Source organism: Salvia splendens, chromosome 9, assembly GCF_004379255.2.
Source record: "Salvia splendens isolate huo1 chromosome 9, SspV2, whole genome shotgun sequence".
Taxonomy (NCBI): Eukaryota; Viridiplantae; Streptophyta; class Magnoliopsida; order Lamiales; family Lamiaceae; genus Salvia; species Salvia splendens.
Window position 1 is genome coordinate 1,234,140 of NC_056040.1, and position 18,459 is coordinate 1,252,598.

The following is an 18,459-nucleotide window of genomic DNA, read 5'->3' on the forward strand; positions in this document are numbered from 1 at the left end:
CTGACCCAAGCGTTGAACAGGGTCATTGTGTCCTGGCGGTTGTATGGATGACGACCTATATCTTCTTCCTCCTCGGTCTCCTCCTCCTCTTCCTCTACGACGTCGAATGCGCGACCCCTGGAGCTTCCACCGCCTCGTCCTCCTTTCGGATTGGGTTCATCCGGAAAATCCTCCCTAATTTGGGATAATCCCTGCGAATACCTCAGGGCGGAGGGACGAGAGTATGCATCCACATCAAAATAGGGTGGTTAGTACGCCGCCGGTGTCGATGAGCCTTGGGTGCCCGGCGTCGACGAACCGAAACCGACAGCACCCAAGACATTGTACATGCCCCCCAGTCGCCGAACGCGTTCAAGTCATATCCGTCGGAGCCGCCCTCGTTTCCGCCGCCGTATATTTTGAGATGAAAATTGGAGAGGAAAGATGGATGATTTGAGAAGAATAGATGTGAGTTTGTGTGTATAATGAGGATGAAAGAGTAAAAAATAAAAAAAACATAAAAAATACCGTTGAAAACGGTGAAAAACGGTAACATTACCGTTTAATTTTTTTAATTAAAATCAAATTAAAAAAAAATAATTTATTGCGTCAGCGTGACGAGCCACTCGCGGGCCAGTGAGTGGGCGTCACGCCTAGCACCAGCGCGCGCTAGCCGTCTCTCCGGGACGAGACACCTGCCGAGACGAGACCGAGACGTCTCCCTGCAACGCCGTCTCGCTGCCGTCTCCTCTCTCCGAGACGAGATAGAGACCGCAACAAGACGCGTTGGTCTCGTTGCGGATGCTCTAAATATAATACTTCGGTAAACGACACATACGGTGCAACCTCAATTATTGGGGTTATGCACACTGCGTCTAAATCAATCATAATTTCATAAATATTTACCCTCCTCTTTTGCCATTACGATTGGTGGAACACCACGTGTCCGGACCATTACATTTTACTCACGAAAATTACTCACAATAAAGATGTAGTATTCCCTCCTCTCCCTCTACAGTACGGATATTTCCTTTTGACACGAAATTTATAAAAAAATATTTTAAATGAATTAAGTAAAAAGGAAAATAAAATAAATAGAAAAAAAGTTGATAGATGAATATAAAGTAAAGTATTGTTTGCTGAAAAAAGTAAATGACTCAAATATGACACAGCTAGAGGCACAGGTAAAGTATCATTTATAAAAGTATAAATATTAATTATTTACGCTTTTCCCCACTTTTCTATTTTATTTTCTTTTTTAACTTAACACGCAAAATAACACTGTATAAAATTCATGTTCAATTAAGAAACGATCATCTATGTTGAGACGAAGGGAGTGACGGGTAACATTTTATATTGCCTTGGTATGTATGAGGAAGCATCGCATAACCTCAAAAAATCAGCGCGCAAACTCAATCGATAAAATGGATGCTAAATCAATCAAAGAAGAGAAGGCTGAGGTAGAAATCTGGCAATATATATTCGGCTTCACTCCAATGGCCGTAGTGAAGTGCGCAATCGAGCTCGAAATCGCCGACGCCGTCGAGAGCCACGGCGGCGCCGTGTCTCTGCCCGACCTCGCCTCCGCCGTCGCCTGCTCGCCCTCCGCCCTCGGCCGCATCATGCGGTACTTGACCCACCGCGGCTTCTTCGAGCTCAAAGAATCCACAAATCAATACGCCAACACTCCTCTCTCTCTCCTACTTTTAAAAAGCGGAGTGAATACCATCGCTCCGCTTTTGGTGATGGAGGCCAGCCCCTGGATGCTGGCCCCGTGGCACGGTCTGTCCGCAAGCGCCTCCCGCAGCGGAGGTTCGGGATTCAAGGCCGCGCACGGGGAGGAAATCTGGGAGTTCGGGTCCCACAATCCGGCTGAGAGCAAGCTATTCAACGATGGGATGGCGTGCCACGCTAGGCGGGCGGTGTCTGAGATCGTGGAGCAGTATGGCGAGGTCTTTGAAGGGATCGATTGCTTGGTGGATGTCGGCGGAGGGGACGGCACGACTCTCCATTGTATCGTGGAGGCATGCCCGTGGATCCGGGGGATCAACTACGATCTCCCCCACGTTGTCTCTGCGGCTCAGGTGAGACAAGGTGTGGAGCATGTCGCCGGGGACATGTTTGAATATGTCCCAAATGCTGATGCTGCTTTCATCAAGGTATATGCTTTATTCTGTCTCTTAAAAATATGAACAGTTGAAGATGCACTGAGTGTTAATGCATAATTTGTACTCCTTCTATTCCATAGTAGTTGAATTACTTCTTTTCGGCCTGAAGATTAAAAAATTGACATTAAATATACTCCTATTTAGTGAAGAGATAATAAAGGAGGAAAGTGAGAAAAGTAGAGAAAATCAAGTAAGAGAGAGAATAAAGCAAGAGAAAAAATGTTACTTTTTGCTAAATAAGGAAATGCATCTACTACGATGGAACGTCCTGAAAGAGAAAAATGACTCAATTACTGCGGAACGGAAGGAGTAGTAAATAAGAAAGATAAGAATGAAAATTGATTGAAGTATAATCCGTGGCCTATAAGTCCCACACTAGAAAATTCATAAATTTAAGAGATGAACTGAATGAGGAAATAGTTTATAATTTCACGGGGCAAAGGTGTATTCTATTTTTATAACTTTTGTTCTTATTTGAACATTTTGCTATATAAATGAGAGAGACTAAAATGATTAAAAAAATGTCTAAAAACTATCTTGTCACTTAAATATTAAATTGATGTTGATAGTCATTTTTTTCTCTCTTAGGCAAAACTGAAAAAATAAGGACATGTTTTGATATTTTTCATTTTCCATATAAATGCGTCACTAATTAAGCGACCTAAAAGGTGCAAAACGCTTTCTTAGGGATTAATTTGAAATCCACTCCAAATATATTGATTAGTAGATGTTTAAATGAAAACTCTGCTTTGTTGTGAGAACAAAGAAATTGTTTTTCAGGTGTTTTTAGTTTTTGCGATAAAAAGCAATTTTTACGTTAACCCTATCCTATACACGCAGTGGGTACTGCATGACTGGAGTGACGATGAGTGCGTGCAGATACTGACAAAATGCCGGGAAGCGATTCCCAAGGAGACGGGGAAGGTGATAATCGCGGAGGCGGTGATCGTTGAGGGAGAAGAAGACAAGTACCGCGACGTTAAGCTGGCACTCGACGTGGCCATGTTGTCTCACACAGAAAAAGGGAAAGAGAGGACTATTGAAGAGTGGGATTTAGTGATCAAAGGAGCTGGTTTCAGTAGCTTCACTGTCCAACATATTGGCTCCATTATTTCTATTATTGAAGCCTATCCTTGAAATTTACATATATGATTGATTTCCTACTTGTTTTTTATAACAAATAACTATGCATTTGAACTTTTGCTATGCCTGGTTTATTGGTTTGTTTGTGTGAATTACTCTATGAAATAAGATCCTTAATTACTTACCTTGGCGACTTCCTTTGCACCGATGCGGTCGGCCCAAGTGGTCGAGCCTATCTCATAATTTGTGGTAGGTGGTTGGTCTAGTGGTTGTGCTTGCGTCGTAATTTGTGGTAGTGAAGCTTGTAATTACGAAAATACTAATAATTTTAATAAACTATTGGGTCAAATTTCATTTGCTACAACATTAAATTCTAATAAATGGCTCTTTGTAAACTATTGAAATAAAACTAAATAAAAAAGCAAAAAAACACACCTCGACAGCGTCGTATCTTATGTTATACAGTTACCTTATAAGGGTTTGGGTAAAATTTAATTACAGCCATATGCCTCTCTCTCTCACGCTAAATGCCTTCCCCTCACACTATTCGAAATATTTACTCCCTCGTCCACCATTAAATGTCTCATATTTGATCGGCACGAGTTTTAAGAAACTGTTTGACTTTATGAAGTAAAGTGGAAAGAAAAATTGGTGGAATGTGTGACCTACTTTATATATTGGTTTTATAATAAAATGTGAATGAAACGAGTTACTGAAATGTAAGGTCCACTTGTCAAATACAGTAAAAGTGAAATGGGACATTTGTGGCGGGTGGAGGGAGTATAATTCAATGCAACATTAAACTATATTTTGACACAACAATAAACTATACTTTCCCACAATCATATTTCAAACAGTTCCACTCTTAGGTTTGAATAAAGTGAATTTCCTAATCCCACCAAACAAAAATGTGGGTCCAGTAACCCTTCCTTATTCCTTTCAATTTTTGAATACCAAACATTCAAACAGTTCCACTCTTTCTCAATTTTTCATCACCCACACACTTAACCACTATGTCCGCTCGGGCGGTATTGGGTCGGCTACAGCTCCAAAACCAATACTAGCTATTGGAGATTTCTAGCACTCACTTGGCCTACGGTGGATCAAGTTGATCCCCTTCGACCCCACCTGGATCTGTCCCTGCCCGCGATACTAGCTCCGGGGCATCGGCTATATTCACACGCAAGGATGCCTATGAGTGTGTGTCTTTCACTACCAAGACTAAAATTTTTTTACGGAGGTCGTTAGAGCATTTACAATGGCGCCCGTCCCGGCAGACTTCCGGCCGGAGTGCCGGAGTTCCCGGCCGGACCTCCGCCATTGCGCAGCGGTGAAGCGGATACGGACGTCCGCTGCGGACAACGGAGTTCCGCGGCGTTCCCGGAACGTCCGTCGGGACGTCCGCCTAACTATCTATTTCTGGTCCTTCCTCCTGGCTGGACAGCACCGGCGGTTTGCGCGACCCCCTGCAAGGCGTTGCCTCCGTCGCCTCCAACTGCTGCGGCGGGGTGCCCGCCACGGTTCCAGGGTGTTTGCGGTTGCGGCGGCTTGCCGTGCTTCTCTTCCCACCAATCTGGATATCCAACTAGTTCAAAGCATGAATCTTTTGTGTGTCTTTTCCGTTTGCAGTAGGAACACACCAATTTTGACTTGTCTTCTTCATCACTTCGCCGATTTCTATCATTGCCACTGCCGCGACCACCACTGTTGCTGCCGCGACCACCACCGTTGCTGCCGCGACCGCCACCCCGAGAGCCGCCGGTAGGGTTCTGCCACCCTCGGATGGCGAGGCCAGTTCCAATTCCATCCATGGCAGCTGCTCCGCCGGTGTTTGCCTGTTGTAACACTCGGAGTCGTGTCTCCTTCTGCTGAATCAGGTTGTACGCATAGTAGACGGAGGGAAGCGGGTCCATTTTCAGTATCTCCCTCTTGGTTGTTTCATATTTGCTATCAATTGCATAGAGAAACTGACATACTCTCTGATCTTGTATGAATTTGTTATGAATCTCTATATCCTCTGGACATTTCATTGGGTTCGTCTGTTTTTGGTCGATTGAAATCCAGATCTCTCCCAACCGGCTCCATATTTCTTCTAATGAACTGCTTCCTTGTCTCAGTGTGGTTGCTTTGAACTGAAGATCATACACCTGGATTTTATCTCTTCCGCTCCCATATGTGACGGCCAACGCATCCCATATATGCTTTGCCGTCGGATGTTGTGAAACTCGACTGACCAGTTGAGGCTCAATGTTTTGTATTAACCAAGTGATCACACGGTGATCGGCTTGTTCCCATTGTATGAAGGTAGGATCGGTTCGCGGTGGGGAAGGAGGCACTCCGGTGACGTGAGATACCATTCCCCGACCGCTTATTGTCGTCTTCATCAATACGGACCAAAGGGCGTAATTTTCTCCATTCAACTTATTCCCACCAATGTGGAGGGGCTGCGTGTCAGTTCTGAATGGCATGGCAGCTGTTTCTGGTGGATTTGGTTGGTTCATCGCAAAACTATTGCGCATAAAGTTGGCAAATTGCCGGGCAAATTCATCTGCCATAGATGAATCTGAGGTTTCAGTTACTATATAGTTGTCATTTGATATTTTGGCTTATGGTTATAGGTACAGCGGAGAAAGGAAAAACAAAAAAACGGGAAGGGGCCGAGAAAGGTATCAAGGACGATGATGATACCTTATCTAAGTCCAAACCCGCTCTGATACCATGTTAAATGGTATAGACAACATATTTAGAGAAGAAAGCAATGAGAGAAGATTATTGTATTTTGATTGAATGATGAAATGGTACTCAACACCCATATATTTATAGGGATGTTGGTGACTTTTGAGATCCTACAATAAATGTATATTCATTGAACTACACTATTATTCGAACAATGCATGCACATCTTCAATGCTTCTTGGAACTCCATTCTTGGAACTCTATTCTTCTTTAATGCTTATTGATACTTCCCCTTTTCTCAACATATTTGAATAAAGTCTGGCAATGATTTGGCGATATGTCACTGACAACATGGGATGTTCGACGAACTTCATAAGAAATCTGCTAGCTAGAGAGATACTACTATAAATAGTACTATGATATAATTATTAATCAAAGGTATTATAATATGAATGCAGACTCCTAGAAATTACACTAGTGACTATATCTACATTTCCTTATTCTGTCTCCAATAACATTTTCCTTTTATTTTCTTTGCACAAACAAAGATTTTTAGTTGGCATCATAAATATAATACCAAAATCCCTCCCCATTGGCCACATGTGTGTTAGATCTTAACACATAAGTTATACGAGAGATTGACCAAATCCTAACACAGTTTCATTCCAAAATTAATTGGTGATTAAGGGAATGACTCACCGTATGTAGGACAATTCACTTATAAATATCTCAATATTTTTAGTCATATGCGAGGAAACATGATCACTTATGCCTTTGTTAGACCAAATCCCTCCCCATTGTCCACATGTGTGTTAGATCTTAACGCATAAGTTATACGAGAGACTGACCAAATCCTAACACATTTTCATTCCAAAATTAATTGCTGATAAAGGGAATGACTCACTATATGTAGACAGTTCACTTGTAAATATCTCAATATGTTTAGTCATATGCGAGGAAACATGATCACTTATGCCTTGTCACCTCCGACGATACATTAGGCTTAGCATGATGCTACTCTGATATCATGTTAACGGGTGTTTCTAAGTCCATACATGGAAGGAAATTTGTTACAAAAAATAAATGAAATTTGATTTTGCTAATTTTAGCTCATTCTTCTAAGACTTGTTCAAATTGAAAAGGAAAGGGCATATGAATCGTAGTGGGTCATACTACTAAGTGTTTTGTCCAATATTATCCAACATGCATAAAATTACAAAATTCCTAGTTTTGTTTTTTAATTTTAACAAGTGTGAAATTGTAAATTCACAACATACATTTTAAAAAATCCCAAAATGGCATCGTTGAAGTCTTCTTCAAAGAAATTATGCAGATCGAGAGGACGACCATGACATTTTTTATAGTAAACATTAGGCCCTTATGGCGGTGACAATAAATCATCAAAGCTAGTAATAATGAGTCACGAAATGGGCCCCCCTTTGAGGGAATAAATTTCCAAGTCAATCGATGTGATAACTTGAAGAATATGTGATTTGCATCAATTCCTTATACCATTATCATAACTACGCGTTTTATTGAGTACAATTTTCCTCATTTGGTTAGCTCTCTCTCTCTCTCTAAAATATGTTTGCAATTCATACTTTCATAGATTGATTATAGTAGATGATAGTGATTTGTCATTTGAGAAGTCTCTAGTGTGAAAAGTAATTTAGAGTCCACTATATAGTGGGATTTCCTACGATGACCAATTCAAAATCCCATTAGTTGGAATAAAAAAATCACTTAAGGAAACTTCATTGTAAGATTTTAAGGTTCCATTACTCAATTATTTTGATTAGACTATACCTGATATTATAGGTACTCAAAGCCTTAATGTTTTGATTGAAACTTGAAAGTGAAAAGTCTTACTCGCTTAATAAGTACTTTTCAATGAATCTGATTATACATAGTCTATGTATAATCTAACATAATATCAAAGGACTCCATACTTAGGCCAAATATGTTTCAATGAATAAAAGCGTACTAAACCCCTGTAAAGTTTAAGGATATCATAGCAAGCCCTATTCTCGAGCCAAATGTGTTGTCGAGTGTGATCAGAAGTATAGTTCAATAATAAGATCGTATCTAACCCTCGTAAAATCTACCATGGTATCAGAATAGCCTCCGAACTTCAGCCGTCCCACCTCAAGTGATTCAAATTCATTTTTGGATCATCCCAACCAAAGTGATGCATTTTTTTTGGCAAAACCAACACTATTTATCGCTCATACTTTATTTTCTCTTTTAGCTTTTTATTTCTCCTACTTTATTTTTTCTCTTAACTATTACACAATACTCCCTCCGTCTGCGAATATGATCCCTTTTTTCATTTTAGTCCGTCCGCGAATAGGAGTCCCGTTTTTTCATTTTAGTCCGTCCGCGAATAGGAGTCCCAGTTCACTTTTACCATAAATGGTAATAGGGTCTCACCTTTCACTAACTCATTCCACTCACATTTCTTTTAAAACTAATATATACAAGTGGGACCCCTATTCGATAACTTTTTCCACCCACTTTTCTTAACATTTCTTAAAATCGTGTCGCCAAAAAAGGAGACTCCTAATAGCAGACGGAGGGAGTACTTTCTAAAATCTCATGCCTAAAAGAGCGTCTCAATTAAGGCGGGACCGAGGGAATACTGTTATATGGACCCATATGAGAAAGTGAATGGAAGAAGGCTTCAACACAAAAAAAACCGCGTGGTAGGAAGTCAAGGTAGCAATTCTTTCTCAAACAGATTGCCCTTCTTCTCAAACAATACCACTAAACACACACACACACAAACACACTTTTAGACAGCACCATCATGGTCACATCCACTGTCTATAAATATAATCCCCAAATGTACCATGTTTCCACACACTCACAACATATTGTGTCTGAAGTTATTACAGCATCAAGAAAACACACTATAATCCGAGCTGCCTTCATCATTAAATTAATCCATGGACGAATCACCGCCACCATCGTCATCACCATCCTCGTCTCACGAAGTCGATCTCCCCGGATTCCGCTTCCACCCCACCGAGGAGGAGCTTCTCAACTTCTACCTCCGGAGAATGCTCTCCGGCCACAAACTCCACGGCGACGTCATCGGCTTTCTCAACATCTACAAGCATCATCCTAGAGAATTGCCAGGTAAATTTATCCGGTGGCGGACACAGGATTAAGCCACGGGGCTCGAGCCCCCCCTAAAAATAGAAAAATGACCAAATAAATCACAAAAGATATTTAATCAAATTCTGATATGTCGTGCAATTTTAAAAACTAAAGTACTATAAATTCAGATAAAATGTGAGAGCATAATAAATTGAATAAAGCTATGTGGCCACATTATGGCCAGCCATAAATTAAGTAAATAACAAAAAAAATTGATTTTTTTTTCAAATTTTTGGTTTAGTACTATTTGATTTTACTTTTATATCATCTTCATTATATGTTGCTCAACATGTTAGTGTTGTTCTTTCGTAGTTTTTGCTCAACTTATTACTACTGTCATTTCTTGATTGTTGCTCAACGTATACAGAAATTCGTGATATTAATGTGTTTTACGTAATGGAATTCAAAGATAAGTATCAACTCACAAGTCCATTCACACACATATAAGTTTATATCGGTAATTCTAATTTTTTTATACATGTAAACGGACTAAATTAACTTTTTATGGCCGGCCACATTATGGCCATTTAGCATCATTCTAATAAATTATGCATTAATGAAACAGGTCTGGCAAGAATCAATGGAGAGAGAGAGTGGTACTTTTTCGTGCCTCGGGAAAGGAAGCATGGCAGCGGAGGCAGGCCTAACCGGACCACAGAAAACGGCTTCTGGAAGGCGACCGGCTCTGATAGAAAAATCCTGAGCTCGTCGGATCCGAGGAAGGTGTCGGGAGTGAAGAAAACACTTGTTTTCTACGAGGGGAGGGCGCCACGAGGGAGAAAGACTGATTGGGTGATGAACGAGTTCCGTTTGCCAGATGCGTGCACCTTACCGCAGGTAATAAGCACTAAATACGTCCCAACTTTCTCAAAATTCTGATTTTGCACCTAAAATATTTAAATAAGTTAAATGGAAAAAAGCGAAAAAATTATTGGTAGAAGCTCGTGTCGAGATTTTCCTCCATATTAATAATAAAATAAACCCTAAAATGTCATCGATTGTTGATATATATACTAATCAATGTCATCATGTGCCTATGTCCAGAGGCAGAGCCAGGAAATTATCCCGTGAAGGCAAATAAATTTTATACTAATATGTTATGCTACTACTATATTTATAGTGAATAATCGAAAGTTCATGTATTAGAAATCACTTTGTTAATTTTGTTGGTTGCAAATGCAGGAGATGGTGTTGTGCAAGATATACCGGAAGGCAACGCCGTTGAAGGTACTGGAGCAGAGGGCCGCCATGGAGGAGGAGAGCAAGACCGACACTTCCCCAACCCCGTCATCGGATTTTTCCATGTTCTCCGATTCCGAGGATGTGAAGTTTGAAGGGTGGAGCTGCAACACCGCCTTGAACATGGACTGGAGCCTCAGCCAAGACAATTTGTGGCCACTCGACATTCTCACACCCAATTTCATGCCACTCTGTTGAATCTATTCCTACAATTGTTCTATATATTTATTAAATTAATGCACCAAGTATTGTTTCTATTCGATTTTAGATACTATTGTAAATTAAAATGTAAAGGGAAAACCATTGCAAGCGCCACAAAAAGGTCGAAGTTCGATTGAAGGCCGGGCTAACTATAACAGGATCGGACCTAACTCAGGCTCGTGAACAAACAAGGACCCCAAACATTAGGTGTTGCGTGCCCATGCTGCTCTGTCAAGCCAGCATGTCACTGAACACAGCTGCATTGCAGCCATGAACCACAGGCCTCCCCACAATTACGGGCCTGAGCCCGATCAAATCAAAGCTCAGGGAACAGATACGACTGCCCCGACTCTCCTTAAATCCAACCCAGAGAGTACAGACTAACCAAAGTAGATTTCTCGATGAGAGATCTCCATCACAGGGGCCAAGGTTGGGCACGAGCCCGGTTAGATCAATCCCCTCGTTATGTTAGCAACGGCAACGTCAACCTTCTATCCCGCCTTAATGCCCCTGCTTAGGTCACAGGCTCGCGCAACCGAGCCCGGCAATTTCTCTACTTCGTTTTTTCATTTATAAACAAGCTTGGACTTCTCCCTGTTTTCGATGTGGGACAAGTTGGTGTATACAATTTGGGTACATTAAAATTGAAAATATTAAGAAAAATCATGGGTTAAAATGGGCATGTATAAATTATAATGTATGATTATGTTGACTTGGGTTTTTATCTATTCAAAACTCAATCTTAATACAAAAACGCAGAACCAAGCACATAGAGGTCATATTTAGGTCGTTGTTAGTTTATTTTTAAGTCATTATAGTAAGGATGGCCTATAATGATCACATGACTTCAAACCCAAATTTTATAATATGATCTAAAATTGCTTAATCATGATCCTCCGTATTTTTGGTATATTATTGACCATTAGATTAACAAATCACATGGTTAGGATTTGGTTTGGATTTTGTATTGAGATGAATGGACATGGTTGTATTGATATTTTCCTGTTGACTATAGTTCTATAATTTGTAACCGTTCGATTAGTAAGATTAAAGCTCATAATTTTAATTGTTTACCACATAATCTAGGATATGTCGTCCACATGATTAATCATCCTAGCCATCTAGCTCCAACAAAATTCGTCATGGTTCTTATTAGACTTTAATACTCCATTTATTATTAGTACTTTTATCACCTACATAATATTATTATTTTACCAATTTTTAATATTTGAATATTTTTAGCTAAACATTTGAATTTTAAATTCCCTTCTTCTCCCTAGCTCCAATAGAATCAACATGTAACAACATACGATCGTCGTGCGACACCAACAAGACGTTTGCCACCAATGCGGAACGCCCGCAACCCGGGACGTGAGAAATCCTTCCACTTTAGAAAAGGCCCTCACACAACGAACCTTGTCACACTTCAATTTCACTCTCATCGACTTAGTTAAACCAACCCCAAGTCAAAACTAGCTAATTAAATTGGAAAGGAATGAATGTTATATTACCTTCATTCATAGAAATAGTCTCATTTTTACAATTTAGCCCGTGCACTAAAATGAGTCGTTTTTATGTGTATAAATTTTCTCATCACTTTTTCCTATCATATTTCACTATTTTTTTTATTTATATCTCTTATGCTCATGACATCCACAAATGAAATAATTTTTGTGAATAGATGTAGTATTCGATTAATAAGAATATAACCCATTATTTAAATTCCTTATATACTAAATACATCAGCTCCAAAAGCCTAGATTAGTTTGGGCCTTCAGTTTTATTATTGGGCTTTTCACAATTTGACTAAGTCATAATACAGCCCATTAAAATTTACCAAAAATGATAAAATCCAGATGCCACGTGGCCTTGGACTGCTCCCTCTCTCTCTCTCTCATGATTTGCATTTGCAGATTGCGGCTGTGTGAATAACAATCGATAATTCACACACACCAACGCGTGTTTTTGCAGCAGAAGGAGGAGAGGATGAATAAGCTGAACACATCGAGCTCCGAATTGGATTTGGATCGCCCTAACATCGAGGACTATCTCCCCTCCGGATCCATCCAAGAGCCCCATGGCGAGCTCCGCTTGTAATTCCTTTCTCTCTCCTCTCTCGATTTCATGCCTGCATGTGATAATATGAATATAAGCGTATCCCAAACGCGTCTGAGGCGTTCAATTTCATCGAATTCAGGCGCGATTTGCTCGATATTTCGCCAACTCTGACCGAGGCAGCTGGCGCCATTGTCGACGTAAGCTTCTCTTCACTGGCGGAATGCTAATCTGTTGAATTAGGTCTAATGATTTTATTTCCCAATTAATTGATCATTTTTTCAGTTTTTTTTATGCTGCTCTTCAATTTTTGTCAATTGCCCTCTTTTAATATTTGAACTCGAAGCTTTAAGAATCTGAGGGTATAACTTGAATCCGGAATGTGGGGTTATAATTGTGCTATTTAAATGTTTACGATTTTCATTTGGTGCTTACAAGTTACAAGCCTCGGTATTGTCGCCCATTTTTGGTAAGTGTTGGTTATGTTGTGGTGGTATAACCTCTGAAGAAACATGACATCAATTCTTTATTGTTTCTACTATTACTGTGGCTTATCATTAATTGCTGCACTACAGGATTCTTTCACGAGATGTTTCAAGTCGAATCCCCCGGAACCATGGAACTGGAATATATACTTGTTTCCTTTGTGGTGCTTGGGAGTTGTTGTCAGATATATGATTCTGTTCCCATTAAGGTGAATGTTTTGCCTATGCATATGTGCCTTTTTATGATTGTCTTGAAAAGATTACCAGTGACTGATCCTACTCTTCTGTTATACGGAGTATTGAAAGATTATAAATTTTCCATCTGACAATCTTGCTTTATATACCGTGGTGTATTTCCTTACATGATCTATCATGTATTATTAGTAGTCAAGAAAAAATAGTCTTTTTTCTTCTTACGTGATTTATTGTAATGTGCTTTTTTTGTCTTTCATGCACATCTTGATTCATGTCATTTCAATGCAGGGTAATGGTGTTGATGCTAGGATGGATTGTATTCCTCTCTTGCTATTTTCCTGTGCATTTCCTGTTAACAGGGCAGGAGAAGTTGAGAAAAAGATTAGAGGTATGATTGGTTAAATTTCTTTGAGACAATATAGGCCTGACTGCTTTATTATTCTTTTCTCTTGCTGTGTTAATACTTCTATGACTTGGGTACAGTATTACTTTGTAGTAGCTTGGTAGAACTTTGAGTTCCACACACACACAGAGGTGGAAAGAGGAAAGGGGATTATAATGCTGTTTGGGAAACATAACTAGTTAATTATGAGTACTATGACTGATCTGGTATTTTGTCACAAAGATAAGAAAACTGCCCCAGTGACTTTACTTAAGTCTCAACTGTTTTTGTCTTTTTGCTTATGCTTCAGAGAGGTCTTGTGGAGCTGATTTGCAGTTTCTTTGTGGCATCATGGACTGGAGTTGTCAAGTACCATGGTCCACGTCCTAGTATGCGGCCTAAGCAGGTGGACTGTGCATAGGGGTTTTAGATCGTCTGAATATTTCTGTGTAGTTAACTAAGATTTTTGTCATATCTAGTATATCTAATTTAAATTGTTATTTTGCAGGTTTTTGTTGCTAATCACACATCCATGATTGACTTCATTGTTTTGGAACAAATGACTGCATTTGCAGTGATTATGCAGAAGCATCCTGGGTGGGTCGGTAAGTTTCTTCTGGTGGTGCATGAATCGTGAGCAGTATGTGCCTATCATTTTAAATGCTAGACCTTCTAAATTATTACTTATTTGGAATGTTTAAATGTGCATTCTCTAAAGGTTCTTATTTTCTATAGTCTACATTAGATCAATTGATGCGATCAGATGAAGGCTAACCTTAATATTGTTCATTTATCATTTTGTGTTGTCCCACACAAGGACTATTGCAGAGCACTATTCTGGAAAGTCTAGGATGTATCTGGTTTAACCGCTCAGAGGCCAAGGATCGTGAAATTGTTGCAAGAAAGTATGTTTTCCTACAAAGAGATTACTTATTTTGAGTTGTATTATTTTCCTTTTTTGTGCATCTTATTCTTTACATTCTTTTCTTTTTTTTGAATCAGGCTAAGAGAACATGTTCATGGTGCTGATAATAATCCTCTTCTTATATTCCCAGAAGGAACTTGTGTTAATAATCACTACACTGTGATGTTTAAGAAGGTTTCACTTATTCAAATGCCTACTACAGTTTTTAAATTGAGTTTGCTGTCTAACAATTGAAGTCCCTCCCTTTGGTGGTGCATATGCTTATTGTACCATATCATAGCATCCCGTCCTCTATAAACATATCTTACTTTAATATGAGCTTTCCAAGTAAAGTTATTTTATAACACTTGAAGATGATAAGGTGTTGCTACATACATTAGAGAGTAGCTTGTGGAGATGTATGCATGATGATTGCCTAATTATTTTTGTTATGTTAATCATTATTTTATCTATCATTTTCTTATGGGTTAGGGCGCATTTGAACTTGGCTGCACTGTCTGTCCAATCGCAGTCAAGTATAACAAGATTTTTGTGGATGCCTTCTGGAACAGCCGGAAGTAAGTTTTGTTATGGTGCTGTTGGTTATTGCAATTGCACTTTGTCAAATGTCACATCTGATATTATACGAGTTCTCTCATCCTGGGGTGTCCCGAACCATCGTTGTTGCTGAACTTGCTCCTGTGAAATGCTCTAATTTAATATGGCAGAGCTTGCTTTTAATGAAATCCTGATGATAATTTGTTGCTTCTTGATGATAATGATACTTCTTACAAGCTTGATGCCCAGATGTTATTTTTTGTTGGTTGAAACACCTATTGAAAACATAATTGATCTTGTTTGCAGACAGTCCTTCACTACACACTTGTTACAGCTTATGACTTCCTGGGCTGTTGTTTGTGATGTATGGTACCTGGAGCCTCAAAACCTGAAACCAGGGGAAACAGCTATTGAATTTGCTGAAAGGTTTGTATTCGTTTTCTAATTTATACCCTACTTGGTCTTTCTAGTTTCCCAATCAATGGTACAAACAAAAGATAAGAAATGTAATGAGTATTATGTTTCTTCCAGGGTGAGGGACATTATTTCTGTTCGAGCAGGCCTTAAAAAGGTGCCATGGGATGGATATTTGAAATATTCCCGCCCAAGCCCCAAGCATCGTGAGCAAAAGTAAGCTTTTTGCGTGCGATTAATATCTTTATGAGTTTGCAATATTGCGTGTTGATGTTGGAAGATTGAATATTCACATAAGAATGTTTTTATATGGAAACTGCGAGCAACTGGCGGTTTAACCAATTGGCTCATCATGGACTGTGTGATGATCTAGCATTGAATTGTTTACTACTCACCACCAAGAAATCAAGTTAAAAAAATGCCCATGCTCATTGTTTCCCTTCTGGGCCAGGGTTGTTCACTAACTATGAACATGGACATTTTTAAAAGGAGTTTACGTTCATTTGTCATTACGTAACTGCCCCTTTTAGATCACCTGCACGCATCATTTGTTATCGTTGACTACATTTCCCATGAAGTTGTACACCTAGTCATCTAATTGAACATGGACTCTTGCTGATCCCTACACTCCTTACATTTGCAGGCAGCAAAGCTTCGCTGAGTCCATTCTCCGTCGTTTGGAGGAGAAATGAATTGCAAAATATGATTGTGTTGTTTATTTATTGTCTCTATTTGGATGCAGGTTGTTGTCAACTGTTTTAAAAATAATGTCTTGCTGTAATGGTGCTTCATGAACTGAAATAGTGAAATATTTTTTATTATTTATAGGTTGTTGAACACAAGATAAATGGAGGGAAATTTATAGTATGTTAAAAAAACGTTGCAGTAGTGTCTTGTTTGCACGGATTTAGATATCATGTTGTGCAATCAGTCATGGGGATGCTGTTACACACAACACCATAATTTTATATAAAAAAAGATTAGTATTTTATTGTTATAATTAATAAATATAATATTGGTGTGTTTGTAACACCAGGGGATCCAAACCCTATTTTCACACACTTCTCTCAACCTTTCCTTTTTAACTCTGTCCGCTGTCATATGCTCTGTTAGCAAATAATTGCCTTATTTTGACAAAACTTGGGTTGTAAAAAATGTAAAAGATGTGAGTGGAAAAAAGTTTTAATTTTATGTTTTTCCACAAATTTTGAATTTGATTTATAATATTAAGCATTTAAGTAATTATATAATTTTTTCCGAAGCGGATCTCCTACTCCAACACTCACAACAAAATAAAATAATCCCACTATCACTTACATGTTTATAAAATTATTTTGTTGTGAGTGTTGGAGTAGGAATGGTGCACCATTGTTGGAGTAGGAGAATTTTTCCTATTAGTGATGAAATCCAACTATATTAAATGCTACGTTTAAATGAGATGAATAATTGTAAACCCTAATAACCATATATAACTTGACTTTGTAATCACGTCACTATCATTTTTTAGTGGTAACCATATCTTAAGTGATGCAATAACAAATAAAATGTAGTTGGATTTTATCGCTGGTTGAAAAAATTAAACTGTTTAAGTTTGTGATATTATATATTAGGCTTAAAGTTTGTTGGGAAAAATAAATTTTTTAAAAAGTTAGAGAAATTACAATAATAAAAATCAAATAAAACAACTAATCCGTATTATTCATGGATGGTCAGAAAATAAAACTAGCTTTTCCCCAACTAACAAATGAGTTGTGTTGGTTGAAGATGAAAAAAAAGATCGGTGAGAAAGTAACACTCCAAATTATTTATATAGTTTACTCTTAAAAGAAAAAAATAATATTCATCATTTTGCACAAAATCAAGAAATTATAAAAAAAATTAACCGCACAAAAATGTAAACATCGAACTTCAATGCTCACATTTGCTTCTTTCTTCGTGGTAATCCGCAATCATTATTTCGCTCGGTCTTTTCTTGGAGCTATATAAATCAATTATATTAAAATATAAAATGATCATTACAAGAAGAGATAGACTTCATTGTTTCTAGGTTGTCAGTGAATTAATGGAATTGTAAGTGTCTTAGGGCACCCGCAACGCGTGCCGCCGGCGTTCCGCGTGCCGTTCCGCCGGAACGGTTTCGCCGCGGAACGCGTTGCGGCGCACCGTTCCGCTCCCATTCCGTTCCCATTCCGTTCCGCGTGCCGACAGCACGGAACGCGGCACGGCTTGTGCCGCCACGCGCTCGGGCGACGTGGCGCTCCCCGCTTCGTGCGTGCTTCCCACTCGCCGGCCCGCGAGTGGGACACGTCAGCGATGACGCAATAATTAATTTTTTTTTAAATATATTTTTATAATTTTTTTTAAACGGTCATATTACCGTTTTTTTAACTTTTTTTAAATTTTTTTTATTTTTATTTTTATTTTCTTATTCTATAAATACACATAATTTATTACATTTCACGCACACCTACACATCTACTCTTCCTAAACCAACATCAATTCCTCTCCAATTTTCTATTTCAATCTCCTTCACAAAATGTCCGGGGACGAGAATTACGGCGGTGGTGGCTCCGGTGGGTGGGATCTCAACGCGTTCGGCGATTGGGAGACCATGTACAACACACTAGGTGGTTCCGGGTTGTCGACGCCGGGCACCCAGGGGTCGGCGACCCCGGGTGGGTACCAACCACCCACTTTCGATGTGGATGCCTACGCTCGACCACCCGGCTCGCGGCTTTCTCAGGGTTTGTCCCAGATTCGGGAGGATATCCCCGTAGAACCCACCCAGGGAGGAAGCCGAGGCGGTAGAAGCTCTAGGGCTGCGTCTGAGGCACCCGAGGAGGAGGAGGAGGAGGAGGATCTGGGCCGGCATCCGTACAACAACGAAGAAACTAAGGCGGTGTACACCGCCTGGCTCACCGTCTCGTACGATCCCATCGTCGGGAACCAACAAGCCGTCAA

General features: G+C 39.5%; 3 protein-coding genes across 4 annotated transcripts; all 3 read left to right on the forward strand.

Moving 5' to 3' along the window:
- The first annotated feature begins 1,256 nt into the window (after positions 1–1,256).
- LOC121746952 (acetylserotonin O-methyltransferase-like) lies at positions 1,257–3,414 on the forward strand. 2 transcript variants are annotated; one of them, XM_042140920.1, is made up of 2 exons: positions 1,257–2,138; positions 3,027–3,414. In XM_042140920.1, exons 1-2 carry the CDS (start codon positions 1,350–1,352, stop codon positions 3,282–3,284), a joined length of 1,047 nt encoding a protein of 348 aa, XP_041996854.1. In that variant the 5' UTR covers positions 1,257–1,349; the 3' UTR covers positions 3,285–3,414. The 2 variants fall into 2 exon arrangements, with proteins under 2 accessions (XP_041996854.1, XP_041996853.1); XM_042140919.1 differs by having other exon boundaries at positions 1,262–2,138; positions 2,988–3,414.
- Positions 3,415–8,686: 5,272 nt separating this feature from the next.
- LOC121746784 (NAC domain-containing protein 6-like) lies at positions 8,687–10,561 on the forward strand. The gene is made up of 3 exons (XM_042140717.1): positions 8,687–9,044; positions 9,631–9,902; positions 10,248–10,561. The coding sequence occupies exons 1-3, from the start codon at positions 8,852–8,854 to the stop codon at positions 10,500–10,502; spliced, it is 720 nt and encodes a 239-aa protein (XP_041996651.1). The 5' UTR covers positions 8,687–8,851; the 3' UTR covers positions 10,503–10,561.
- Positions 10,562–12,385: 1,824 nt separating this feature from the next.
- On the forward strand, positions 12,386–16,498 carry LOC121748742 (glycerol-3-phosphate acyltransferase 9). The gene is made up of 12 exons (XM_042143233.1): positions 12,386–12,598; positions 12,703–12,760; positions 13,136–13,254; positions 13,529–13,628; positions 13,933–14,028; positions 14,131–14,227; positions 14,440–14,527; positions 14,625–14,721; positions 15,019–15,104; positions 15,391–15,510; positions 15,616–15,714; positions 16,142–16,498. The coding sequence occupies exons 1-12, from the start codon at positions 12,492–12,494 to the stop codon at positions 16,188–16,190; spliced, it is 1,116 nt and encodes a 371-aa protein (XP_041999167.1). The 5' UTR covers positions 12,386–12,491; the 3' UTR covers positions 16,191–16,498.
- The last annotated feature ends 1,961 nt before the right edge of the window (positions 16,499–18,459 follow it).